This window comes from Neovison vison, chromosome 4 (assembly GCF_020171115.1).
Source record: "Neovison vison isolate M4711 chromosome 4, ASM_NN_V1, whole genome shotgun sequence".
NCBI lineage: Eukaryota > Metazoa > Chordata > Mammalia > Carnivora > Mustelidae > Neogale > Neogale vison.
The window spans coordinates 226,037,745-226,065,569 of NC_058094.1; the positions used below are offsets into that span (position 1 = coordinate 226,037,745).

At 50.5% G+C, this 27,825-nt stretch overlaps 1 protein-coding gene across 5 annotated transcripts in view; it reads right to left on the reverse strand.

The window, feature by feature from the left end:
* Positions 1 to 27,825, reverse strand: part of PRKAG2 (protein kinase AMP-activated non-catalytic subunit gamma 2) — a 243,714-nt gene that overhangs the window by 36,667 nt on the left and 179,222 nt on the right. For 4 of the 5 annotated variants that reach the window (XM_044246871.1, XM_044246875.1, XM_044246873.1 and 1 more), the window contains 2 exons: positions 17,604 to 17,673; positions 1,142 to 1,248 (listed from right to left, as the gene is read on the reverse strand). In XM_044246871.1, coding sequence (XP_044102806.1) covers positions 1,142 to 1,248; positions 17,604 to 17,673 — 177 coding nt within the window. The remainder of the gene's footprint in view (positions 1 to 1,141; positions 1,249 to 17,603; positions 17,674 to 27,825) is intronic. The other variant, XM_044246872.1, reaches the window with a different exon arrangement.

Here is a 27,825-nt window from a genome sequence, read left to right on the forward strand (position 1 = left end):
ATTTACAAAAATCAGTCGTATTTCTGTACGATGACCAAAAAAAGTTGGCCAATGAAATGAAACCAGAACAAAGCCGTTTCCCCATCCTAAGCGTCCCGTGTGGCCTGCACGAGATATAGGCAACATGGCCCTGAGAGCCCAGGTGTCCTCTGCAGAGCCCCAGGGACAAGCTGCTGGGGGGACCACAGACTAGGCTGGGGCGGGGAAGGGGACAGGCCCCAGAGGGAGGGGCGGAGCTGGCCGAGTGTTGGCACCTCTCTCCCAGGACAGGCCTGGACGAAGGAAGAGGCTAAGGTGAGCTCACAAAGGTACCCCGACCTGCCACACTCTTCTGAGGGGCCAGCTAAGGCCACCCTGGCAGGGCTCTGGCCTCTCTGGGTTGCCCCCAGTCCTGCAGGGGGTCCCTTGGGAGCACACCTTGATAAAGCACCGACGGCCCATGAGCTCCTGGCTCAGCGGCTGCGCTGGGAGCACAACTGAGGCTCCTGCTTCGTGACGACTCACGCACAGCTACAGACACTAGACACCTGCGTGTGTGTGTATACTTACTACGCTGGGCGGAACCTGGTCTTTGCAGTGAATGCATCGTTTAGGACTTTCCATATAGGACTGTACATCATGGGGGCATAAAATTAGCTGCAATAAGCACATTTTTCATACCAAAATGATAAGGTTCAATTTCTTCTGCTAAAAGAGATCAACAAAGTTCCTTCTCAAGAGCTCATCTATCTCAGTAATTTTTTTTCTTTTTAACCGGTACTATTTCAAATTAATTTATTACATATTCTACTAAATAAGTAAGAGAAAAATATCAGGATACCCTGGGGGAGGTGGCATGGGCTCACGGTTAATGACTCAGGCTCTGACACATAGGACAGACCCTCTGTGGATTAAGTTACTAAATTCTTCAATCTGTGGACTAAACTTTGTGACTTAAGCTCCCTGACTCGAGAACCAGTTTCCTTATCTGGAGAAAGTGGACGGTGACAGATGTTCCTTCCACGGCTGCCACGGGGATGGAGAACGCAGACAAAAGCTCAGAGCGACACCTGGCATGTCCGCTGGTATCGAAGGATATAAATTCCCCTAAGAAGAGTCAGGTGGACAGCGTGACAGCAGTCTGTGAAAACTGCACACTTACTTGTAACGTAGTATCAAAGACCACAAGCTTCGAACTGGTGGGAACGATGTCGTAACACTTGTGTGACCTCATGAAGCGCGTGTAAACACCACTTTCTGAGTCTTCTGCTAAAAGGAAAGAAAGAAGGCAAATATCAGAAACAAAGAAGGACCTGCTCTCAGCTGGTGAGCGCGCATGAAAACCCATGGCCGACAGCTTACGGACACGGTGACAGGCTTTCCGCGCAAGAGCGAGAAGGCACTGTGTTCGTGCGTGGGGACCCCGTCCACCACCGCCCCGGAGAGCCCCGCCCGGAGAGCACGGCAAGGAGAGGAACAAAGATTCTCTCAAAACTGACTGGAAAGAAGGAAGCAGAACTTTTTCTATTGGCAGACATAGATGATTTTTTACACAGAAGATACCAAAGAATCGACAAAAAGCTCCCAGATGTGAGAAGAATTGAGTTGAGCAACTAAAAACAAAGAAACACATAACTTACAAAGAAACGCTTCATCTACTCAAATGCTAAATGAAAATATGAATCTACTCAAGGAGACAAAGCACCAATAACGGTAAGTCTGTGGACAAATGCACAGATTCTTTAAATCTCTGTAACAGTAGCGGACAGTTGGCAAGAGGATGGCGAGGACTCGTGGGGGTCCAGCACCGTCACGGGCCAACGGCGCGCTGCCCCCGTGCAGCCCGTCCTGCAGAAACCTGGGTTTCCCCTTCATCATGCCGCCTCCCCCACCCTCCCCGGTTTCCCGCGAGGCCCGCAGAGTTGACCGCAAGTCTCTCTTGACTCCGTCCACTTCTCCCCACCTCCACGGCCACTGGGCTGGGTCTGATAAATGCCTCACTTCCTAACTGGTCTTTCTGCGTTCACCCCGTTCTCACCAGCTGTCCACACTGCATCCAGAATGGTTTTGCCAGATGCAAATGAGATCATGTCACTCCCCTGCTGAGAACACTTCAATGGCTTTCGAAAAAGACAGAATCCCTGGTGCTGCCTAGGAGACGGTGTGGCCCCTCTCGTGATGCCCCAGCCTCGCGGGTCACCGGCCCACGCCCTGGTGTGCCTCCAGCTACGTCTGCTCTTAGTCCCTCCTAAACGCTAAGCTCCCTTCCTCCACAGGGCCTTCAACTACGGTCTCCTCCGTCTTCAACGTTTTGTCCGGCTCTTCTTGGCTCTGTTAAATCCTCCCGCACCGACTGTAGCTCAAGGACAGGACTGAGAAGTTGTGGAACCAGAACTTAAGCCTGGATGCCTCTTGATTGCAAAGGTACATTCACAGCTGGACGCTCGCCCACCGCCCCTGCCTGCAGCAGCCCGACTCCTGGCCGGTCGTCACGGCTGTGCGCCAAGTGTACTACCGGCGAGGGGCTTCCTCGCAACCACTCAGCCCACACCGATCTGCACTTTCAGAAGACAGAGATTACCTGGGAAATACCTGGGAAGACAAAGATCACTTTACTGTATTTAGTAACTACTTTACTGTCTTTAGTAAGTGTTGAAAAGCGTGACACTAGCAAGTCCCTGAGGCGTAGAAGAGACGCGTGACCCCTCGTGTGTCCTACAGTAAACACTCCGCACGTGCTGCCGGGTTTGCCAATTTCACGACAAACTACGCGACCACTGCTGAGCCTCTATTTCTGATCCCGGCTGCTTTCCCAGGTGCTGGAATTCATCATCGACCGTTCCGGTCACCGCCCCCCACCCCCCCACCCCGCCCCGGCCAGTTCCCCTCTCAGTCATCTCCCCGCCTGCTCGTGGAATAGTCAGGACGTCTCGGTCCAGCATCCACGAACCTCCTCGCTTCTCCACCTCCTGTTCCCACGTCGAGGCAAACAGCTATCTGCGAAGTTTCCTACTGCATTGAATCTCACTTTCTTGTATTTGCTCATTCTGCTTTAACTTAAACACCCTTCTCTAGGCTTTCTTGTCCAATTTCAACCCAACCCCAGAAGTCGTATCATCCACAAAAAAGTGAACACGTCAACGTTCACTATGGGCCTAACGTTTTCGTAGCATATCCGTTTAAGTTATGTAACATCGAGGCGTCTGCCTTAACTTCTTCACTTTACGTAGGAGCAAACGGAGGTGAGGAGAAGCTGGGGAGCTGGCCTAAAGTCGGGTGCTCAGGGAGTAACCAAAGCGGGATGCAGATCTACGTCCAGGACCCCCACACTTCCCGAGAGCTCGGCAGCTTCGATGACACGCACACACGTCGGAGGGAGGCTGCGGAGTGCTGCTCTGCGTCACACGCTGTCCCTGGTGTGGAGACGTGAAGGGGAGCACAACAGGCAGTGTCTGCCCTCCAAGCCCACGGGCTGGTGGAGAATGAGGGCACCCGGATGTACGCCACGTGGCAGGAGAAGCCCTGGACCAGGAGAGAGGACTCGGGCAGACAACCAGTCCCGGGTGAGGAAGGCAAGGAAGTCCAACGACCTCCTGAAGACGTGCGGACCTCGGCCTGAACTTGTCGTCGGCGGTCCCCTCACGTCCCACACAGTGGTCTGTGCGGCTCTCACTCTTCTCCTTCTGGGCCGATCACTCCTCTGAGTGTTAAGGACTTTGCTCACCCACACTCCACTGATGAACTCAGTTAATGACTACTTGTTGCCTACGGTCTCTGTGTGGGTTCTAGCAAAGCCGGTCAGTTTCGATTTGCATGACCTTCTTGCAGGATCTGAGTCCTGGGGTGATGTGTTTTGGGATGGAGATGACAAGGTCAGAGGCCATCACAGCCCACCTAGCAAGGTCACCTGCCGTCCCCATGACTCAGCACCTGGCCTGCCTGCTCACGTTGTCTCCGTCAGGTTTCTGCGCTGGCTACTCTCCCTCCTCCTGCGGCCTCTGCGAGACAGTCACCACGTGCGGCCCGCACCGGAGGTCAGGAGTCAGGCTCCACCTCGGGCGCAGCGCTCTGCTGCACATTATTTGGAATTCTTCTCAGAATTGTCTGGCTGTCTGTATTAGATGGATTTATAATACTCATTTCATACTTTGGGTCAAGAAGGGAGAATGGGTCAGGAAGCACCCGGGGCAACCACGCTCCAAGTTGGGACAGGCTTCTGGCCTGCTCTGGCTTCCTGCAGGACCCCCGGGACTTCCCCGCCGGACACACGGCCTCCACGTTGGCCAGGAGTCTGTGGAGAGCTGGGCTCTCTGGAAGCCGCCCTGTGAGGGCCGCCTCAGTCGGTGAAGGCGCTGCGAGGGGTGCTCCCTTGCTCCTTGTCCGCGCACCCCAGCCCCCACGAGGGGGGGACACGTGCTTCGTCGGTCACCAGTGTCTGACGTTATCAGCTGGTGCTTGTTACAGTTCCCAAACCAGAAAAAGAGTGACGAATAAACTGTTACCAGAAGTCCATGCGTTACTCAGAATTCCTCAGTACTGATCCCTCCAGGATAGCATGTGACATTCAGCCATGGCTCCTTAGGCTGCTGTTGGCTGAGGCAGTTTCCAGAACCTTCCTCATTCTGATGGTCTTGAGGAATCCCGGGAGGCGCTGGGCAGGGAGCCCCCAGGCTGGAAGTCTGACCTGCTCCTCCCAGTTAGTATGGGTTTGGAGGAAGAACTACGACATTTTGTACGAAGCCCAACCAAAGAAAGCAAGATGTTAAATACGTAAAACAAATCATCTCAAATTTACTTTGGTCTGGAATAAGGATAGAGGTTATTACTGTCGTAACAAAACCATATTGAGAACAAACGTATTAGTATTTTAACTTAGGGAAATAAGGTGAGCTATTATAAAATGTCATGGCTTCCTACATTGAGTATAAGCTTTCTGATTATACGTGCCACCATCGGTCTTATTTTTACTATGATCAAGTCTCAAATTACAACTGAAGAAAGAAATGTGATGAAATGGAAAGGAGGAGTTAAACTAAAAAGAAAAAATAAAAAAACCCAAAAAAACCCTCATCATTCAGCACCACCGGGTTGTTTGGGATGCATCATTAGGATTCCTGAGAATGCAAGAAGTTTCACCCCCCTTCTTCAAGGGTAACTGGGGTTAAGATATTACTGGGGTTGTGTTCTTGCTCCTGTTGTGTGTCACTGGCCAGAAGCAGGATCACGGAGCATTACGTGGGCACTGGCGTCCCTGGGTTGGAGAGGGACCCGCTGGGGGTGATCTGAAAACCCACTGGCCCTCCAGCCGCACGCTACCCCACCACGGACGAGGCGGCCGCTACCGAGCGCTACTGGGGAGCAGAGTATATGACGGGGTGTTGAGTTTCTGAAGGTTGACGGGACGATCTGAGAATGCAGCATCGCAGTTTAAATGCAACAGTCGTGCGGGCCGGGCAGAACGGCGTGGAAGCAGGCATCCCCTTGCCCCATGGAGCAGATCTGACGACGCCCCCTCCACGCCCCCAGCCCTCGCTAGGGCACCAGGCACCGCACATCCATCAGCCGAACTTTCCTGCCACCTCACCCCCCCACCATCCCGGCCTCCTCTCCTGCCGCCCCCCCCCCCCCGGGAATCGTCCACTCTCAGATCCCATTGATCCGTCCTTTTCAAAGGCGTTTTTGAAGTCTGGGAAGTTCAACTTGGGGAATGTGCTCACTGGGTTTCTGCCTCGGCTCCGCTCACGCTGATCTCTCTCCTGAGAATGCACCCCCCCCCCATGACGGCCTCCCGAAATCCTGCCGCCTTCTGTTCGCTGCCCAGCGGCTCCCCCGAAGCCCAGCTGGGACATCAGGACGAGACTTTATTTGGAACAAAGGTCTCTGCAGAGGTAACGACAGGAAGGACCCCAAGATGAGACCAGCCTGGATTAGGCTGGGCCCTAAATCCGGAGACCACGGAGCTCGTCAAAGCGAGACGCCGAGACGCAGAGAGAAGAGAGGCGACCGCGCTGGGGACGCTTAGGGCCGCAGGCGACTCCCGGAAGCCGAGAGCAAGGCCGGGCACGGACACCCTCGCGGGGCCGCCGGCGGGGACCCACGCGCCATCCCCTGGATAAAGCTCTCCCATCGGAAGTTCTCGTCTGTGGCAGTCTGTGGTGGCGGCTCGGGAAACCGATGCAGCTTCCCGGTGGAGTTCAAGGGCCCGGAACGCCTTCCTCGGAGGACCTCAAGTGAGAAGTAATGGCTTGTTTTGACAACTCTTAGTGCTTTGCGAGTAATTCACTTCTGAGTGTCGTGTGCCTTGTACTGAAGTTACGGGGCTGCCTTCCTCCTACCCTGGGGCTTCCCGAGGCGCTGGAAAGGCACCCGGCCCAGCCAGTTCCCAGCAGGTCCCGGGACAAGCTCATGCCTGCTTGTGGGTCAAACGCAGAGGACTGAGTATGAGTCCGAGCTTCTGTACAGCACGTCTCTCCTTCGAGAGAGAAATCCTAACAGAGGACCCAGTTTAAAAGAATACTGGTGAATCTAGATTTAACGATCAGTAAAGAAACTTGAATACCTTTCTAAGACTAAAGGATTGAAAAGGGATGTTTTTTGTCATAGAAATAATGCATCTATGATCATGTCCCAAGCAATTTTCTTTTAAAAGCAGAACAGCATTAATTTAAAGCTTTAAAAGTGTTTGCAAACGTATTTTATACTGAGGCTATTTTCTAATTCTCTGGGACAAAAAAATGTAACTGAATTGAATACAACTGCAGAGGCATGAAAATGTTCACATGGTTGTAGAATATATTTTAAAAACCTGAAAATACAGCAAGACAACTTGATGAATTCATATTTCAGAGATAATCACTAGAGTCCTAAATTACTTTTTATAAAACCTATTCACATAGACTTTTAACTTAGAATGAATTTGTAAAAAATGACTTCTAAGATGATGTGATTCTTTGGTATTTCTAGCCTTAACTACAGGAAAACGAAGAAGACAGACTGCCACTGGTAATTAGTCTAAAAAAGGCAAGATGAGGCGGCAGGTGGAAGGTGCTGGAAGGCTGGCTGGGAGTGGCTCGCAGATGGCTCTCCTTGCGGATGGGAGAGAAAAGCACAGGGGCTGGTTCCAGTGACCTGAGATTCCCTAAGCACGTGACCATACCCGCAGCAGCAGGGTTCATTCTGCCTGCTCTGGGCCACATGTCCCAGCAAACCTCTCGGCAGACTCTGAGTCAGAGGACGTAAATTAAGCCCGTACAGGAGAGGGGGACTGTGACTGCTCGTATTGGGGTGCTGTCCTAACTCAATCAGCCGTGGGCATCCTTCCCAGAGGCCAGTCTATTACAGAGCTGTGAGGCCTGGGGGCTTACAGGATCGACGCGAGTGTGTGACCCTCAGAGGGCCTGGCGGTCTCTCCTTGGGGGCCGGCTTTCCAAGCTGCTGTCCAGCCACCACACAGAAGAGGCTCTGCTTGGCCACGATGCAACACACACCTGACTCCAAGCCACGTCCCGTCTCCTTCATTTACCAAGACTCAATACTGCTCTTTAAGTCATCAGTGATCAGAGCAACAGATCCAAACCATGTCTCAAAAAGATGAGTGTGCACAAGGGGGAGGGCAGATGGAGAGGGAGAGACTCATAAACAGACTCCCTGCTGAGCACAGAGCCTGACTTGGGGCTCGATCTCATGACCCCAAGATCATGACCTGAGCCAAAACCAAGAGTTGGATGCTTAGTTGACTAAGCCACCCAGGCGCCCCAGGATGAAGGCATTTTATTATTTTACTATTTTTTAAAAAGATTTTTATTTATTTATTTAAGAGAAAGAGAGCACAAGCAGGGGAAGAGGCAGAAAGAGAAGCAGCAGACTCCCTGCAGAGCAGAGAGCCCAATGCAGGGCTCAATCCCCGGACCTGGAGATCACTCACCATGAAGCCACACACTTAACCAACTGAGCCACCCAGGTACCCCAGTGAAGGCATTTTAAAACAAAATTCACACATCATCCCAAACTTCACTTAAAACCCCCCTGAAACCAAAAGCCCCAACCCCTTATTTCCAATTCCCATAATTTTATCTTAATATATAGACATGTCACTGTAATTCCCCAAATGATCACTGTTTTTAAAAAATGTATTTTATTCTTCATTCTACATTTTGAAACACAAGTTTACTAGTAAACTAAATAGTAAACTAAAATACACATATGGTAGGTTTTTTTTTTTTTTTTTTTTAGAAAACCATTTAAAATAATTGAGCAAGAAATAAGTGAAAATGGGGAACATGGAACTTAAAGTATATGGGAAAACCCAGACTCATGTAGTTTTTCCTAAAGTGCTTAGAAACACAAATGTTAACAAAGTCAAAGCTTAAATGTAATTTTACAGGTAATAAGGTTTACCCACAATCGGTCTTTTCCAAGAACTAGGATCTTGTTTTTCTTAAGAGGAAGAAAAACAAGGTGCATTAGATCTTTTCTTTCCATGCTTTTTGCATTTGGTTTCATGCGTGTGGACGGCGAGTCCCTGCTGGCGGGGGAAGTGTGGGGGCTCTTCCAGGAAGGGCAGGAAAGACTCGGTAGGAAACAAGCGGGTAGGTGAAGGCAGAGCGTCTCCCCAGGTAGTTCAAAACTGGCTGCAGTGAATGCCTGAGGGATGCCTCAGTCACAGCCATGACCTTGAAATTACATGTGATTCCTGTTCTTTTTAAAATGGTTTCATGCTAAATTCTGGGAGCCACACGACAGAAACGTGCACCCCAGCCGACGTTCCCTTGTTCTTGGGACAGACCTAGGAGCTCAGCTGAAGCCACGGTGAGGACCGAGCCCCGAGCACCCGAAGGGCCGGCAGGGTGGGGCCGCCTGGAACGCGGACAATGCCAGGAACCACCTCGGCTGCTGGAGGCTTCTGTCCAGTCTGTTTCCATCAACTTCAAGACGCTTCCTTCTCCCTCTGGCTTATTAAGGATTTTGTTAAAGGAACATATGCTGACCTTGCTCAACTGCTATTCTGGTGACTACTGAGATGAACAGAAGCTCCTCTCCTTTAACCGGCGGCTGTTAATTCCTCGGTGATTTCTTAATAAACTTTGCTCTTCTTGCATTTCCGGGACACCACCCTGCTTGGTCACCGAGCAGCCTGGGGCTCCTCCCGCTGCTGTGTATGCGGGGCTCTGCCCATATTCTCAAGGCCAGGTTTGTCACCTGTTTTCCTCTTTGGGTGCCATCAGCTGGTTTGGATGTCAGGATCCAGCTAGCTCAAAGAACGAGCTGGGAAGCTGCCATCTTTCTCTACGCCATCAAATAATGTAAATAACCTACACGTTAACTGCTCCGTGAAGGCCTTCCAGAACGCGTCCATCGACAGGCTGGACTCTGGGCCTCTATGGCAGGGTCAGAGGAATGCTGAGAACTTTTCGTTACTTTTCTTAAAAAACAGCTTTGTGGAGACAGTATTCACACCCATACCGTTCACTTATTTAAAGTGTACAAGTCAACTAATTTTAAATTTCTTTTATGGTGACCGAAAGAGCTTTAAATTTATCGCTATAGTTGGTATACTCAGGTTTCATTTAATGGTATCCTCTAAATCTTCGCATTTTTAATTAAGAACCCCCTTCCCCCCAATTTCTGAAGCTTTGTATTCTCACTCACTACATTCCTGAACAGACTTTGCCTCCTTTTTGGTCCCTTCCGAGAACTAAGCTTTTGGTTTTGTTAAGCAACACTAAGTTTTGGGGCACCTGGGTGGCTCAGCAGGTGAAAGCCTCTGCCTTTGGCTCAGGTCATGATCTCAGGATCCTGGGATCAAGTCCGCCGTCGGGCTCTCTGCTCTGCAGGGAGCCTGCTTCCTCCTCTCTCTCTGCCTGCCTCTCTGCCTACTTGTGATCTCTGTCAAATAAATAAATAAAACCTTAAAAAAAAAGACTAAGTTTTGTATTCTGTTTTATCGATTGCTGCCATTTCAGTAAGATTTTAGGAGGGAAAAGAGATCCGTGAATATATTCAGCAAATCAGCTTGCGTCACAAGTGTGGCGGCCCAATTCAGTCGATTCCTTCAGGTGAACTGAGGTCTGTGTCACCAGGGTCCCACACCGGTGTGCCGCAGTCTGGGATTCCGACAGAACGCTACTCCAACTCACACGGCCCACTGCACTTTGCCAGAGAGTGGACGTCGGTCCGTAAAAGCACACGCATCTTTGGGTTTAGCAACAGGATGGATCCTTCGTCACAGACCCCCCGGCAACCTCCCACACGGCACAGCACTCGCAGAGAAAGGCACTAACAGAAGATGCCTCTACAGGCTTCCAGGCTTCTGGGGCTTCCCTCAGGCCTGGCAGGCAGCAGGCCGGTCTTCTCCCATGCGAACTCCGGGCAGGCCGGGTTCTGGCAGGAGGGAGCGTGGCGGGAAGAACGGGAAGCACCCTGAGCCCCTGCGCCAGAGTAAAAGCTAAAACCTTTACAATGCTGTACATGTACACGCGTGTGCACACATGTTCACGCACGGAGCCGCTTACTGACAACGGAGTCTCATGTGTCTCGGTGCCTCTGAATCCCAGAGGGCGGTGGGTTGGCAGTCCCCAGCCTCACGGAGCGTACAGGTTGGTGACAGAAACACAGGGAACTGCCTCTGCTTCGTGGCCCCTGCCAGGCTGGAGGGATCAAGAGTTCGAGTCCCATCTGGGGCTTAGGGAGGGCCCCCCACCAGGGAAGTGATGCTGGTGCTGAGATCTGAGGAAAACCAGCAGGGGGCCAAGGGGACAGGAAGGCCGGGGAGCAAGGTGAGGGGCCAAGGCCGGGCGCGGGGGGGGGGCAACAGAACACAGAGGTGCAGAGGGGGCACCCAGGTTGGCAGAGAGCAGGGGAGGAAACGCAGTCTGGAGCTCCGGTCTGCCGGTGCTTTTATTAACCATCTCTCAGGGCTGCAGGGCTTCCCAACCGGAGGGCACAGCCGATGCCCGGAGCAGCGCTGCCCGGGCCTGGCCTCACGCACCGGCAGGAGTGACCGGGCTTCATCACCTGGACGCGGGAGGGGGAGCGAGTCCCAGCAACAGCCCGGAGGCCGGGGTGCGGGTCAGTGGAAGCAACGAGCAGACAGCTGGAGTCTCAGGAGAGATGTGGCCGGGCCGTCACTCGGGCATCGCTGGTCACCATGCAGCAAGGTGATTACGGACACGGGATCCAGACACCGGGTCACCGAGGTGACAGCGGCGAGCAAGACCGTGGGACCCGAAGGCGAGCAGGCCCTGTGCAGGCCCGTGAGTCAATGGCCAGCGCTCGAGATAGACGAGTAAGGACCTCTGGGGAGCGACAATGACCCGCCGGTTGTGCGTGGGGGTCGCACGGTGCCGCGGGGGGCGCAGGGCAGAGAACGGCTCTGCGGACTGTCACCAAGGGTTCAAAGCAAGAAGCAGCACGTGGGTCCGCAGACCCTGGCAAGTGCCTGGGCGGCTCAGCCGGAAGCGGGCCGGCGGGTCACGGCAGGTGGGAAAACGGCTGTCCCAGTAAGGGACGCTTCCGCGCCCGTTACGCACGCGGCTCGGGGCACAGGACTGTGTTGGAATCCTGCTTCTCCCCCTTCCCAGACACAGCCCCGAGGTCATTTATTTCTTCTCTTATTTTCTTGGGTTCTTCCTCTCTAAAACAGAAATGATAAAAATACCGACTCTCAAGGCTGTTCCGAGGGCTCGATACACATGAACTCGCCCCGCCGTGCTCGACAAGCTTCATGTGTGCCGGTTCTGAGAACCACAAAAAAGCGTTCCCCAAAACTTTCCATTTCTTTCAAGCAAACTCCAAATGCTCTGTAGTATCAAGTTTCTCCACTTTACAACCCACGGGTGAAACTGAAGTCGCAGAGATGCCGGTATAACGTCTTTCAGGGGCCGTGCCCCCCGCGCAGGATGGGACTGTCTCCGGCCACAGCCCTGCCATGCGAATTGGGTCTGGACTGCGGCCTGCGCTCCTGGGGTCCGAGCGGAGTGTCCCCCGGAGCAGGCAGGGTCCGTCTCGAGAGGCAAGGGCATGGAGATCCAGCCGCCACGGAGAGGGCCAGGATGCCGCCTCGGCTCCTGAGGACTCCTCAGTGCCTGGTGAAGCCCGGAGACAGGTCCTCTTTCGAATGCCCCCCAGCCTGCCGCGCTCTCCTCCTGATTTCAAGTAGTCAGGATCTTTCCATTTCAGGTAACAAAGCCTCCCCCGTCTCCCCCGACCACGCTATCTCATCAAATCTAAGACACCATCAAATGTCAAGCTACAGCCTAATTCCAGAGACATGAAATCTATGACATGTGGCAAGTTTTAAATATGGGGCCAGCTGGAGAAAAAAGATTTTAATTGTAAATGTTTCATAAAAGTGCAAGTGCTTTTATAACTAAGAGAGAATCTCTTGTCTAAGTCAAGTATGTAAACTCAGAAGGGAAGGAGAGTTTGGACGATAGATTATCAGAGCCTTCTAATAGTCTATAATCATCATCGTTGCGGAGGGGCGGCCACAGGGTGAGGACGAGCCTGTCACTGGGGCAGCTCTGCCACCAGAGGTCAGCACTCCTCACACGAGGGCCAGCGGCTGACCTACTGGGCTCTGCTGAGCCTCACGGAGCAGAGGCTCTAAAGCTGGTGCTAAGGGGGTGCTCCGGCAGGTCATGGGAACACAGACAATTCTTCCGGAAGTCAGAGCAGTGTTTCTCAAACTTTTTTCACTATCCAATCCCCATCTGAAACTTCTTACACATTTTCCCTCCGAACTGTCCCACCCCCAAGAAACTTGAATACTGCAGATACACTGTACATCCGTCTACGTCCTGTGGCCCTTCGGAGAGCCACGAACCATGGCAACATCTCCGGTCCTTGGTGCCCTGACAAAACCCGATCTTTGCCCACTTTGCTCCCCCAGTTTGGAATGAATGAGTTTCAGTGGGCACCAAAGTTTGGTTCTGTTTATAGGGTGGCTGCTGGTTGCCTGAGGCTGTATTTTTGAATTAGAAGGAAAAGTTCAAGTTCACCAAGTACCAGGCCTTGTTTTAGACAGAAAACTCACAATGACCCCAACAACAAAACAAGCCAGCAAAGTCCCAAGGGGCTCTGGATTATCTGTGGATGCAGCTAATTCATTACCAAATTGGGCCCCAAACTCAGAGACCCTTCACTGAAAGATGCCTTCCCTTCTAAAAGGGCGGCCCTGATTCTTGCGTACTTTTGATCCGTGTAGACTTGGCTGACCAGCCTTGCTAGAAAAATGAGTTGCAGGTGAGTTCTGGAAAGAGTACGCTCTGGAAAGTGCTGTGAGGGTGAAGGACAGCCAGGACAGCCAGGATGGTCTGGGATCAGGGAGGAGTCAGACGGCGAGGGAAGAGGGGAGAAGCCAGCCGGAGAGCCAGTTAGGTGGGACGAGACAGCCACAGCAAGTTACCGAAACCCTGAAATAAGTGCAGAGTCCGTGACAGCTAAAGGGACAAGAGAGAAGCTGGGAGATAAGAGAGATAGCTCCGAGGGGCCGTTAAATTCTTGAAGCGGTGCCAGAATTACAGCTTTACTAATCACGAACGAATGGCACTTATCTACTTCGGAAAGCATTCCTGGGTTGTGTTTAGGTCCCTATGAAGTACTTGTGCTGGGTCCTGCCATTAAATAAGTCCGAGACAATGAGTTGTGACAAAACAAACATCAATATGACTCACATTTGAATTGGAAATTGGAAGAGCAAACACATCCGGTCACTGTTGCGGGTGAGGCACTGTTCTCCTCGCTCTGCACACACAGAATAGAGGCCTCTCCACGCTCCCATAAGGTAACATTGACAGAGATGCCGACCTCGCTAGGATCCCGACACCGCCAAGCACCTGCGGTGCCCCAGCCATCCCAGGCATGGGGAACGGCAAGATGAATTGTGAGAGAGGCACAGAAGGGATTTAGGGGGACAGCCTCGACAAGACGGTGAGATCTGGGCAGAGCCACGATGCATCAGTAAGACGGGGAGGAGGAGGGAGACAGACGAAGAAGTCCCACCCGCAGTCTGATGCGACACCCTAATGCGCAGACACCACGACAGGCACGCAGAGCGGGGGGCTGGCTAACTACACCCGGGGGCCCCATCCAGCCTGTTTTCTATTTTATTTTATTTATTTAAAAGATTTTATTTATTTACTTGACAGAGAAAGAGAACACACAAGCAGAGGGAATGGCAGGCAGAGAGAGAGAGAGAGAGAGAAGCAGGCTCCCCGCTGAGCAAGGAGCCCGAAGTGGGGCTTGATCCCAGGACCCTGAGATCATGACCTGAGCCGAAGGCAGCCGCTTGACTAACTGAGCTCCCCTCCAGGAACCCCACTGCCCTGCCTTTTTTTTTTTTTTTTTTTAAAGATTTTATTTATCCATTTGTCAGAGAGAGAGAAAGGGAGAGCGAGCGAGCACGGGCAGACAGAGTGGCAGGCAGAGGCAGAGGGAGAAAGAGGCTCCCCGCCGAGCAAGGAGCCCGATGTGGGACACGATCCCATGCCACTAGGATCATGACCTGAGCTGAGGGCAGCCGCTTAACCAACTGGGCCACCAGGCGTCCCTACCCTGCTTTTTAAGTAAAGTTTCACTGGAGCATGGCCTGTTGGGTTGAGTTTGGTCTTCGCGGCTTTCTCCCTAATCGTAGTCCGGCGAGCTGGGTAGTCGTGACAGAGGCAGAGACCATCTGGCCCTTTGCAGAAGTTGACTGAGGCCTGTTCTCAGGCCTTGTTCTGCACAGAGGGATCTATGAAGCAGCAGCACTGGGAAGTGTTGCAGAAATGCAGACTCTCAGCGCCCCCCGCCAACCCCCCAGACCCGCAGAATTAGTATCTGCCTCTTAAAAAGATGTCTGGTGATTTCTGGCACAGAGCGCCTTCTGATCACTGGCGTGTGGGGCTGGGAGGAGGCGGGAGACTGCACATGAGGAGAAGCACGCACTTATCCTATATATAGATCGGAGCCAGGGGTAAAGACTCTCCCGTAGAGGAGGGGTCCCTCCGTCAGAGTGTAACGGGAGGAAGCGGTGGCAGCCGACAGTGGGCAGGCCGCTGGTGTCAGAACCCAGGCAAAAGATGACCCCGACCAGGCCCAGTGGATGGTGGTACAGCTTCTTCCTCCTTCCCAGAAGCAAAGACGTTTTAAGAGATGACTCCGACTTCACCAGGGCCCCCAAACTCTTTCTCACAGACAGAGTATCAGTTATAATGTCTTAGGAAATCGAAAAATACTTGATAACAAAAATACTCGTCGTTGTGTGTTTCTGTGCATAGCAAATGTCTCTCTAAGCAGTGTGTCCAGAGTGCAAGCCATGCATTATGACATGAACTGGATGGGAAGGGAATGTGAAGATTTCATGAGGACCTATTCAATAGCTATCTGTCACAGAGCCTGCTAACACATCAGTTCACAGGATATTTAAAGGTGTAACGGCTCAAACTGTTAGGAGTCCCTCCCCGCACACCCCAAATAAATGTAAGATTCTGCCTGATACTCAGCTTTTCCATACCATGGATGAATAAGCAATATAAAGTTCAAAAGAAACAAAGCAGCACTTTAGACAACCACGCCAACACTATTTCTTCTTCCAGCTCTGCTAAAGGCTTCCAAGCGAGTGCTTAACATTCTGCCTCCTTAAAAACCTAGAAAAGTTTGACAGGGTTATTTGTGGGATTCAGCATGCTTTAAAGTCATGACAGCAATATAGATAAAAATAGATAGGAGAAAACAGGAAATCCCCTTTCTCAGATGCTTAGGTTTAATATGTTAATGACGTTTAATAATGTTGGCAGAAATAATGCAAAAGAAAACAAGGCTTGTGTGTATCAGCTTTGAGAACACGCAACATAATTCAATCAATACATCTCAAGTGAGAAAAAACCCCCATCGACTCCACATTGAGAACAATCTCTATGTTAAGATTCATTAATAAAAGCCTTAAAAAGTCCACGAATTCGGTAAAGTGATTAATGGGACTTTAAAAATAATAGTGACTAACATTTCCAGAGCACTGACACTGTACTACCACTCCGCAGATGATCTCAGTTAATCCTCGACACACCCGGTATCAGCTCCATCTCATAAACAGGGAAAGTAAGGCTCGGAGGAGTTTAGTAACTTCTCCAAAGTCACAGAGCGGAACAATGGAGCTAAGCTGTGAAGCTGGACGGCGTTCTCAACCACAACTGTGGGCGCCTCGCTAAGGGATCTGCTCTCCACTCTCCTCTTGCCCCCACATGAGTCTGCAGAAAGTTTAAATGTAATAGACTCTTCATCGTTACTGGTCTGGGGGACAAAGAAAACCCCCATGATTTAGACAAAGTCTCAGTGGACAGGGAGGCACACCATACCCCTCTGTGGACAGTGGTCAAAACTGGACACGGAACTGATGAGTAATGGGGTGGATTCGATTTAAGATACTGGGTTATTTTTCAGTAGGATAAAATGCAAATTAAGTCCCAGTAAGATTCTGAAATGTATCGTGTAACTGCTGGTTAATAATAAATACGGATGCAGACTTTTAATGACGATTACTACGCATGCATTAGCTCCCAGCTGACATGTTTGTGAAATGCTGCAGGAAATGTAAAACATAAAGTACATGCAGGTACTGGCCTAACAGTGTCTGGTTAACTTTGTCGTCTTGGCTGTGTATGCTTATTTCAGTGATCGCGGGACTAAATGACACAGGTATTAGAGTCAGGCTAGCACAGGGGACAGCACCCACATGGCACATTCTTTGTTCAGGAGCTTTATTCTACCCACACTCGGGGCAGAAAGAGAAGTCGCCAAGTAAATAACACAAGTATGCCAGGCAGTGTGGAGTTCTTTTAAAATAAATGCCTCAAATTGTCAGGCATCTTGTGCGAAGTTCTTTCTGGACTTTGAGCCCATCCTACCCCATTTCAAAATGCCCAAATTTTGCCCAAAGACCAGCTTATCCCCTTCCAATTTTAAAGTTTCAAAATAAGATCCAGGTGAAGGCTCATGGTATTCGCTTTTAAGATGCTAATTTTGCCCGAGAACAAACTCGCCCCCTTCATATTTTAACAGCTTCGTGACGAGATTCAGGGCAGTAAGAGGAGACCAGGGCAGCAAAGAGAGAAGCCGAGCGAGAGGAGAGGCGGCAGAAATGATGGAAGTGACAGGGTCACCTGAACTCCAGACCAGTGCACTAAGCCGCCGCTGCTGTTGCTATTTAACTTTCCCTATTAACCAGCAGACACACCCTGCTGGTGGTATTTTCGGAAGCACAGATAAGGGAACCGGAGGGTGTTATTTAAAGGTAGGGGCCGTCCGCAGGGTTGGGGGGCTGCCTCTACGCGCGCGGTGGCAGTACGAACAATTTCGCGGCGTGACACCTTGCTCTCCTTCGAGTTGGGCCGGTAAGGACAAAAGGGCCGCCCTTCGGTGCGGAGGGCCGGCCGGCGCCGCTGCCTCCCGAGCCCGGCGAGGGTTCCGGCCGGACCGGCGCCCGCGGGCCACTGCGGACGTCCCCCGGGCCGGCTCGGCGTGTGCATCCCCGGCCGCGCTCCGCAGGCAGCCCGGGGCCGCACGGCCTCCGGGGCGTGCACCCCGCGGTCCCCGCGCCCCGGCCCCTCGGCGACGACGCGGAGCGCGTTCCGGCGGGGGACACTCACCTTCTTCTTCCAACTCGAATTTCTCCAGCATGCCGGCTTCCGCGGGTCCCGGGGCCGCCGCCAGCGCCGCCTGAGGAGGAGGAGGAGGACAGGGATCAGCATGCGCTCGGCGGCGCTCGTCCCGGCCGCGAGGGCGGGGGCGCGGGGGTGCGGGGCGGGGACGCGGGCGGGGGCGCGCGGGGGCGCGCGGGGGTGCGGGCGCCGGGTGCGGGCGGGGACGCGCGGGCCGCCGCGGGGAGGGGCCTCCGGGCGGGCTGCGGGGCGGCGGGGCCCGGGCGGCGTGGGGGGCGGGCGGAGAGGGAGCCCAGCGGCCCCGAGAGGGCTGCCCGGCCCCGGCCCGCCCCCGCCCCCGCCCCCGCCCGGGGGGCCGCAGGTGGCGCGCGCCGCGGCCTGACCTGCCGCCCCTCCCGAGTGGAACGGCCCGCCCCCCCCAGCCCCCGGCGGCTTTGGTACGGACCGGCGGGGAGGAAGCGTGGGAAGAGGACCCCGAGGAGCCCGCGGCCGGCTCGCGCGACGGCGGCCGGGGCGCCCCCCTCCGGCCGCGGCCCTGCTTCCCGCCGCGGCGGCCGGGCGGCCATTAGCGGAGGCCGGCTTTCCCATCCTGCCCGGCCCTCCCGCCCCGCCGCGCGCGGCCGCGCACCGTGCCCGCCGCCCCCGGCCGGCGCGTCCCCGCGGGCTTCACCTGCGCAGGTGTGGTCTCAGCCGGCGGGGGTGGGGCGAGAGGGGCGCGCCGCCGGTGGGCGGGGCGACGCGGCCGCGAGAGGGGCCGGGGGCCGCGGAGGGGAGAAGGCCCGGCACGCCGGGCTGGGCTGGGCTGGGCTGGGCTGGGGTGGGGGTGGGGGCACTGCTTTCCTTTTTTGGGTTTTAGAGCCAACTGCCCATCCTCGTCCCCTATTTAAAAAAGGAAAACGTATCGTGGATGCACTTGGCAGCTCTCCGTGTGACCCAGCCTTCGTGCGCTCGCTTTCTTCATAGCCGGCTCTACTTCGGGGGAGCCCCGGCCCGGAGCTCACACAAATCTCGGTCTGGCCTGGCCACTCCGGTCACCCTGGATCTTGGGTATCTGAGACTCTCCTATCGGCAGCTCAGGTTGGCGGTCAGGGAGGCTGCCAGGGCCGCCCGGAGCAGGGCAGCGGGAGGCCCTCCGGCGTGACAGCCAATTTCTGCCCCATCCAGGGCGCCCTTTGCTCATTGCGGACTGCAGGGGCCCCAAGGTCGATCAGCTCTCTAGCGCTGATTAGGGCTGTAAAGCACCCCCCCCACACACACACACCCTTTAAAAGGAAGCTAGTTTTATCACTCTTGCAAGCCTGGCCTGGAAGAGGAAGTACCGAAGTCTCCTTTGCATTTCCTTTTTGCTCTGTCATCTCAGTTGGGCCAATCCCTGTCTTAAGCTTCTGCTTAAAAAGGGGTGGGGGGGGGGTAAGGAAAAACAAAAACAAAACAGAAGCCTAGAGCTGTTGTCTTCCTTAACAGCGAGAGCTTGAATGCTTTCGCTCTAAGTTCAGGAACAAGGTTCTAGGCCTCTTTGCACACTCTTCTTATTCAACATAGTACGGAAGTTCCAGCCACTGCATTAAGGCAAGAAAGAGAAAGAAAAGGCATACAAGTTGCAAAGGAAGAAATAAAACCATCTCTATGTGCAGATGAAATGGCTGTCTTCATAGAAAGTTCCGAGGAAATCTACTGAAAAAACAGAACCAAAAAAACCCCAACTAGAACGAGCGAGTTCAGCAAAGTCATAGGCTACAAGATCAACACACAAAAATTTGTTGCATTTCCATATCCTAGCAATGAACCTGTGCAAAGTGATATTCAAAACGATGCATAATTTATAATCACTGCAAAGGAAATTAAATGTGCAGGTACACATTTAAACTATGTACAAGATCTGTATGTGGAAAATTATAGTATGTGGATGAAATGAAAGAAGACCGAAATAAATGGAGAGACACCCCATGTTTATGTCTTGGAAGACCCAGATTAGTAAAGATGTCAGTTCTCCCCCAGACTGATCTCTACATTTAATGCAATTCCTACCAAAATCCTAACAAGATTTTCTGTAGAGAAGATGAGCTAATTCTGAAATTTTATACGGAAAGGCAAAGGCTGGAGAACAGCTAAAACAGTCTTGAAAAGCAAGAATGAAGAAGTAATAAAGACTTTGTGGTACTGGTAGGGGCATAGACACAAAAGTCAATAGAAACAAATAGGGAACCTAGAAATAGACCCACAAAAATATGTCAAACTGATGTTTGAGGAAGGTGCAAATACAGTGGCCTTGGAGCAGAGGTTGGCAAAAAAATAAACCTCCACATAAGCCTCACATCTTATACAAAAATGGGCTCAAATTGGGTCATGGACTTGAAAATAAAATATAAAACTAAACAACTTTCAGAGAAAAAGAATCTTTGGGATCCCCTAGGCAAAGGGTACAACTTGATATCAAGAATATGATCCATAAAAGGTAAAATGAACAAACGGAACATCATTAAAATTAGAAATGTCTGCTCTGTGGCAGACCCTGGAAAAAGGATAAAAAACCAAGAGACAGAGTGGGAGAAAATACTTGTGAAACCACACAGCTGACAAATGCATCAATGCATGTAAAGAGCTTTCAAAACTTGGGGCGCCTGGGTGGCTCAGTGGGTTAAAGCCTCTGCCTTAAGCTTGGGTTGTGATCTCAGGGTCCTGGGATCGCCTGCATGAGGCTCTCTGCTCGGCGGGGAGCCTGCTTCCTCCTCTCTCTCTGCCTCTCTCTCTGCCTGCTTCTCTGCCTACTTGTGATCTGTTGTGATCTCTGTCTGTCAAATAAATAAATAAAATCTTTAAAAAAAAAAAAGAGCTTTCAAAACTCAATAACAGAAAAATAAAAGTTAGAATTCAGAATAGGGTAAAAGATACGAAGAGACAGCTCACCGAGAAAGAGGAGTGGCAGTAAGCGCATGAAAAGATGTTCAACAACACCAGCCATTAGGGAAGTTACAGATTAAAACCACACTGTACTGTGGCCACACACCTATTAGAACGGACAAAATAAAAACAGTGACAACACCAAATGCTGGCAAGGATGACAAGAAACCGGATCCTTTCTGCATCACTGTGGGGATGGGAAATCATTATGCCAAACAGAGAGTACCCACTAGTAGTCACTTCCTGTCACTCCCTTAACCCCTATTCCCAGCCCTAGGCAACCATTTGCTCTATTTGCTCTCTCTGTAGATGTGCCTGTTCTGGACATTTCCTAGAAACGGACTCTCATAATACGCGATCTTTTAGCTCTAGTGCCTTTCACTCAGCACGCTGTTGTCAAGGCTCATCCCCGTTGAAACACGCATCAGCATTTCCTTTTTTCTTTTTTTTGCTGAATAATATACCATTGTATGCATACACCACATGTTGCTTTTCCATCCATCGGATGATGGATATATAGCGGTTCTTCCCTTCTGGACTATTGTGAATACTGCTCTACAAACATTCAAGGACAAGGATCTGTGCGGACATATGTTTTCATTCCTCTCAGGTATAGACCCAGGAATGGAATTTCTGGGTCATATGGTAACTCTATATTTAACATGTTGAGAAACTGCCAAACTGTTTTCCACAGGGGCTGCACCTTTTTACATTTTCACGAGCTATGTGTGAGGGTTTCACTGTCTCCCGCATTCTAGTTTTGCAAGATGTTGCCACTGGGAGAAACTAGGTAGAGGGCACTCATCTCGTACAACGAACTGTATGTGAATCTACAGTGAGCTCAAAATAAAAAGCTTAATTAAAAAAAAAAAAACCACACGGGGGTACAGAGTAGAAGTGTCAATCATCCTCATTTTTGAAAAATCAATGTTTAGTTTCTTGCAGTAATTCCAGTATAACTATACAAACAAATCCCTAATTGGTGTTTATTGGGTGCACAATCAATTTCACCTGTAATCTGGATGAGTTGTTTTTTCTGGGGGGGGGCAGGTCAAAATGGGTCATAAATGGAAATATGTGTGTCTGGAGGCAGTGAGTGTGCAAATGGGTTCTCAGACTAAAAAGTCCTGTACCCGTTGCCGTTGAAGTTGGGAGAGAACGGAAATTAAAACAAATTACTGTTTCTCAGGCTTCAATCCACTTGATCATGGGTGGCAGGGGAAGACGGAAATAAAGATTTTATTTATTTCTTTGGGAGAGAGAGAGAGAGTGTGAGAGGGGAGAGGTCAGAGGGAGAAGCAGACGTCCCGCCGAGCCGGGAGCCTGATGCGGGACTTGATCCCTGGACTCCAGAATCGTGACCTGAGCCGCAGGCAGACAACTGAGCCACCCGGGTTGTCCCGGAAGATGGAGATAAAAGCGTCCCTGCATTCCAGGTTAGCGAGGCAGAGCTCCTTTCCGTAGCTTGCTTCCACTCCGTGAGCCATCTCAGGGATGGAACCGCTCTGTGTCATAACACGCTGGGCCGTTCCAGGAATCCGAGGGTCTGCGGCCCGTCTGGGGCACGCGCAGACGCGGCGACGGGGTCAAACGCGCGACAGATGGTTAGCACACAGTCGAAAGTTGGTGGCCGTCGGCTGCCCTTTAGCGGTGATATTTTAGGTGAGCTTTTCTTAAAATCTCAACGCCTTATACTCCAGGCTCCACGGGAGCTGTTTCAGGGAGGCGAGGAAGCCAGGAGAGAGAAGAGTTGGGGCAATGTTCTGGAAGCCGAGAAGGGGTTTGCCCGTGTGATGCCATCTCCTCTCTCTCCAGAATGAAATGGCAGATCACGGTAGAGAGGACCCGGGGTTTCCTAGCTGGGCCTCGTGCGGATCACCCGGATTCTGTAGGCTCTGCAGCCGGCCTGGGCAGCCGTCCTCTGCCGTAATGGGAGGGAGCAGGAGGCTGGAGTTGAACTTTATGGACCGAATGCCTGACAACCAGGGAGCCATTACCACTGTGACTTGCCTGTTGGTGAGAAATGCTAAATTATTAAGGTTTGTCTTACATAACTGTGCCTAGGTGTATTCTGGACGCCATCGGGCAGGAAAACCTATTCAGGAAATGACTGCCAAAAAAGCTTTCCTTGATGCGCTGAGGTCGGATGTGAGTTCACTTTACCTTTTATTTTATCTTAAATAGCTTCTGCAAGAAATAAATCAACCTTAAACACTGGGTAAGTAGCTCCTGAATGATTTAGCATGTGGAAACCTGCAGCTGTGCCGTTCCCGCCCCCCCCACCCCCGCTGTCTTCTTTGAACAAAGGCGTCCTCTGTGTGGAAGAGGAGGTAGGAAGGGGCGCCCACCAGTGCCAGGACAGGAGCTGCCTGTTCTGCGACTCGCTCAGCTCTGAGACCAGCTTTGACCCCTCCTCTGCGCGGACCACTTCCAAGCCTCAGTCACAAGCTCCCAGCAAGCCTGAGCTCGGAACTGCTTCCTGGTGTTGTCCTGGAATTTTCTTTGGACAATTCAAACTCATCTCTCGAAGGTAGCCCTGAGTCCTCTCCACCTGTCTACTGTCCTTGGAGCCCCCCCACCCCCCGACCCAGTCTCCATCTCTGTTGCGATGCTCAGTTGGGCTTCTCCTATCTTGTCTCATCTCTGTGCTGGAGGCAGAGTGTTTAAACACACAGCCTTGGGGCGCCTGGGCGGCTCAGTCCTTAAGTGGTTAAGTATCTGCCTTCAGCTTGGGTCATGATCCCAGTCCTGGGATTAATCCCTGCATCGGGCTCCCCACTCAGCAGGAAGCCAGCTTCTCCCTCTCACTCCCCTTGTGTTCCCTCTCCCCCTGTATCTCTCTCTGTCAAATAAAATCTTAAAAAAAATAAATAAACACACACAGCTTTGTTCCTGTTAGGTCCACCCCCCCACTGTTTAGAACCATTCAGTGGCTCTGGGGACCTCTGGGAATGCCCTGTGAGCGCCTCAGCTCAGAGCAGGGGTTGGGTCCTTTCATTTCTTCGTCTTCTCTTTCCAGTTTTCTCTTTTCTCTGCATCTGTCAAGTTCAGGCATGGTTCCTGCTCAGGCCACTAAGGATTTGACCATTCTGGCCTCTCCCCGTACTCCTGACACTTGGCTAGTTCTCCCCATTCCTTTAAGAAAGAGTCCTAAAGAAGAAGGCTCAGCCTTCACCAGGAAGCCTTTCCTGATTCTTGATCTCTTTTACAGCTCACCTGGTTACCTGCTTCTCTTAACCCACCTATTTCTTTCTGCGAGGCCCTTAACACAAGATTGGGATTTATTTTGCTGTTTCCCCAAATCCCGTCATCTCTGAAGACCGATCATCTTCGTAGCGCCTGTGCCAGGCACACAGTGGCTGTTCCAAAAATCCCTGAGTGAAGTGAATTATCATTCTTAGCCCATCAGTTAGAAAACACGGCAGGTAAACAATTGATTTTGTTAGGATGAATGGGTTCGCAGATGATTTCTTTCCATTTACTCATGTTTATTCTGGACCTCATTCCTATTTACCAATGACTACAGTCGCTTTCCCTTGAGCAATGGAACTGACATTTAGAAGAAAAAACAAAGCGCCTTTGCTAACAGGCGGTTGCAGCAAATATTTTTATTTTAATAGATTCCGTCCGAGGATGAGCCTCAGCCACAGCACTTCATGTCCTGGTTTGGAAATCGGTGGGGACCTCTGCCAGCTCTGGTCCCCACCCGACAGCTTTAATTTCTGTTAAGTGAAGACAATTGATTTTTTATTTTTTTAAAGATTTTGATTGTTTATTCGACAGAGATCACAAGTAGGCAGAGAGGCAGGCAGAGAGAGAGAGGAGGAAGCAGGCTCCCTGCTGAAGCAGAGATCCTGATGTGGGGCTCGATCCCAGGACCCTGAGATCATGACCTGAACCAAAGGCAGAGGCTTTAACCCACTGAGCCACCGAGGCGCCCCGACAATTGATTTTTTGAAAGTGGTGTAGAGATTTGGTAAAAACTCAAAAACTTACCGAATTTGACAGTATAACTATTAATTCTTCTGATTGATTTCAATCAGTGTATTTGGGGAAAAGGTTTTGTTCATCTTGATACTTTTCCAAATAATAATGTCAGATGCTACCAAATAAACATAGTTCCTCCCTAACATTTACGTACGATTGGCTTTAAAGAGCATCTTTCCACAGTATTTTTTCAGAGTGGTAACTGATCTCTACAGTTAAAGTTGGCTGAAAACCCGGTACAGACGATCAAATAAGAGATGAAGAAAATGAACTAAACCCAAAAAGTCCCTTTTGCCTGGATTCTTTCCATTAAATTGTCATCTAAGTTCCCAAAGTAGACAATGTTAAGATTTTGAAGACGGACACTGAACAAATATTTAGTATCTGTCGCATGCCCGGCACCATGGTAGGTGGGTCACTAAAATATCTGGGAGGGTTAGAAATTCACATCAAAGATAAGCAGGAGGAACCCTACACATACATAGGGTGAGTCTGTAACGCCCCAAGTTCCACTTCTGTGGACCCAAGAGTCAGGGTCTGAAATATGTTTTTCTCTTGCTTTTAGACAAGTAAACCCAAATTTGTTTTTATTTTTTGCTAGCCCAAATATTTTATTATTTGGTTTGTGTTTGACAGGACTTACCCCTAAATATATTCTATTCTCTTGATAATTCTTGTCATCCCATAATACTTTGCCAATAAAAAAAAAATAAGTATTGCTCAATAAGTTCAATCATCCTTTCAATTTTTAATGCATCAAGCTGTAAACTTTGTGCTGGGTTTCTATTATAAAGCAAAACAAAAGGGGGCTCCTGGCTGGCTCAGTCGGTGGAGTGTGCAACTCTTGATCTCTGTGTTGTGAGTTCAAGTCCCACATGGGACAGAGATTACTTAAAAAAAAAAAAAAAAGAAAAGAAAAGTAACACAAAGAAGATCTAAAGTCACAGGAAGGCTTTTTGATGGTTCTCTACTCTTTCCCTTACAATTGGCCTACTCATTAGGCCTTTCCAGAGCAGACCACTGATAATAGTTTTTCAGTCTTTTTTTTTTAAGATTTTATTTTTAAAGAAATAAATTTTTAAAGAAATAAATTTAAATAAGACATAGTGAGAGAGGGAACACAAGCAGAGGGAGTGGGAGAGGGAGAAGCAGGCTTCCTGCGGAGCAGAGAGCCCAATGCAGGGCTCGATCCCAGGACTGATTAACAGACTACTTCCATTTTTTTCTGCTCTGTTCTACGTAAAGTGCTCAGAAGAAAGTCCAATCGTCAAGTTGAAATCAGAGGGGCCTCTTCACCCTTCTGTTGCCTCTTCTGCCCTTGGCTCTGCAGAATTTGGCGATCTTTATTCACCGTTATTTAGGGTGTTACATCGCTAAATTAGGAGGACTGATGTGAACGGGGGACACAGAGCAGACCAACTGAGAGTAGCTGCAGGGCCTGCTGAAGGCAAACTAAATCCTTTAAGCAAGACAGTGTCTCTTTTTCTATTGATATAATTTACTTACAGGAACTGGGTCCATTTCAAGTGCACAGTCCGATAAGCCAACGTAAAATCACCACTAGAATGAAGATACAAAGTATTTTTATCGCCCCAGATGTTTCCTCTTGCCCCTGTGTGGTTCATTCCTCCTTCCTTCTGCCATCTCAAGGCCATCGGTGGTCTCGGTGTTGTGGCCATAGATATTTTACAGAATTTCATATGGATGGAAACATTCGGTAAACACTTGTTTGCCCCCGGGTTATGTCACTCAGCATCAGGAATTTGAGATTCAGTCACCCGGTTGAGCATGACTGTCCTCTGTTCGGCTTGCGGCTGATGAGCGCCCCCTTGCATGGTTACGCCAAAGTCTGCATTCCCTTGGGGATGCATTTTTGACCACGGTGAACAAAGCTGCTCTGAACCAACATGGTCAGATCATTGCATGGACCCAACTCCATTCCTCTTGGGTAAACAGCAAAAAGTAGCATGACTGGGCCATACGGGAGGTGTATGTATAACGTGACAAACAGCCAGTTTTGCTAATGGGCTGTGTTCTACCTTTCCCCGTGTGATTAACTTTGTTCGTTGCACATCCTCATCAAAGCTTGGTATGGTCCTTTTGTTTTTCTTTCTTTTATTTTTCTTTTTTTTAGTTATTCTAGTGAGTGCATAATTATTTCTCCTGGTGGTTTTAGTTTACATTTCCTTGAGGCCTAGTGATAACTTTTTATGTGTTTATTGGCCATTCATGTATCTTCTTTAGTGAAGTGAGTATACACATCTTTTGCCCCCTTTCTGATTGGATTTCTTTTGCCCAAATTGAGTCTATGAATGTGGCAGGAGACTCCAGGATGGCCCCTGATGATTCCTATATGTCCTGGGCCTCATGTTCTTGTGCAATTCCCGCTCCCTGAGTGTAAGCTGGACCTAAAGACTTGCTTCCAATCAACAGAAAAAGCAAAGGTGATGGGATATCAGCTTCCATGATTAGGCTACAGGAGACTAGGACTTCTGTCTTACTATCAGACTTGGTCCCTTGCAAGCTCGGATGAAGCAGACTACCGCGTTGGAAAGGCCCATGTGGCAAGTCAGTGGGGTCTTCTCTCCAAGGAACTGAGTCTTGCCATCAACCACATGAGTTTGGAAATGGATCCTAGCCTAGCGGAGCCTCCAGATCTGACCCTTTGTCTGATACACGTGCTGTGAACATTTTATCCCATTCTGCGCAATGCTTCTTCACATTTCTAACCGTGTCTTTCAGAGAGGAAAATTTTAAAATTTTGATAAGATCCAATCTATCCTTTTATGATTCATCCATTCTGTGTCCTAAGAAATCTTTGCCCTGTCCCCGCCCAAGATTGTGAAGATTTTCTTCAATATTTCCTTCCAGAATTCTTATATTTTGACTTTTATATTTGGGCTCTGATCTGTTTTGGTTTAATTTTTTTTATTATGATATGTGGTAAGAGTGAGGTTCATTCTCCCCCATGCTGATATCTACTAGTTCCACACTGTTCATTGAGAAGCCTTTATGTTCCCCAATGAAAATAAAATTGCTTCAGCATCTTTATCTAAAATCAACCTACTGGGACGCCTGGGTGGCTCAGCCGGTTAAGCCGCTGCCTTCGGCTCAGGTCATGATCCCGGGGTCCTGGGATCGAGTCCCGCATCGGGCTCCTTGTCCAGCGGGGAGCCTGCTTCTCTCTCTGCCTCTGCCTGTGACTCTGCCTGCTCGTGTTCTCTCTCTGACAATAAATAAATAAGAAATCTTTAAAAAAAAAAAAGATAAAATCAACCTACTACACACTCGGCATCTAACTCTGGCCTCTCCATTCTGTTCA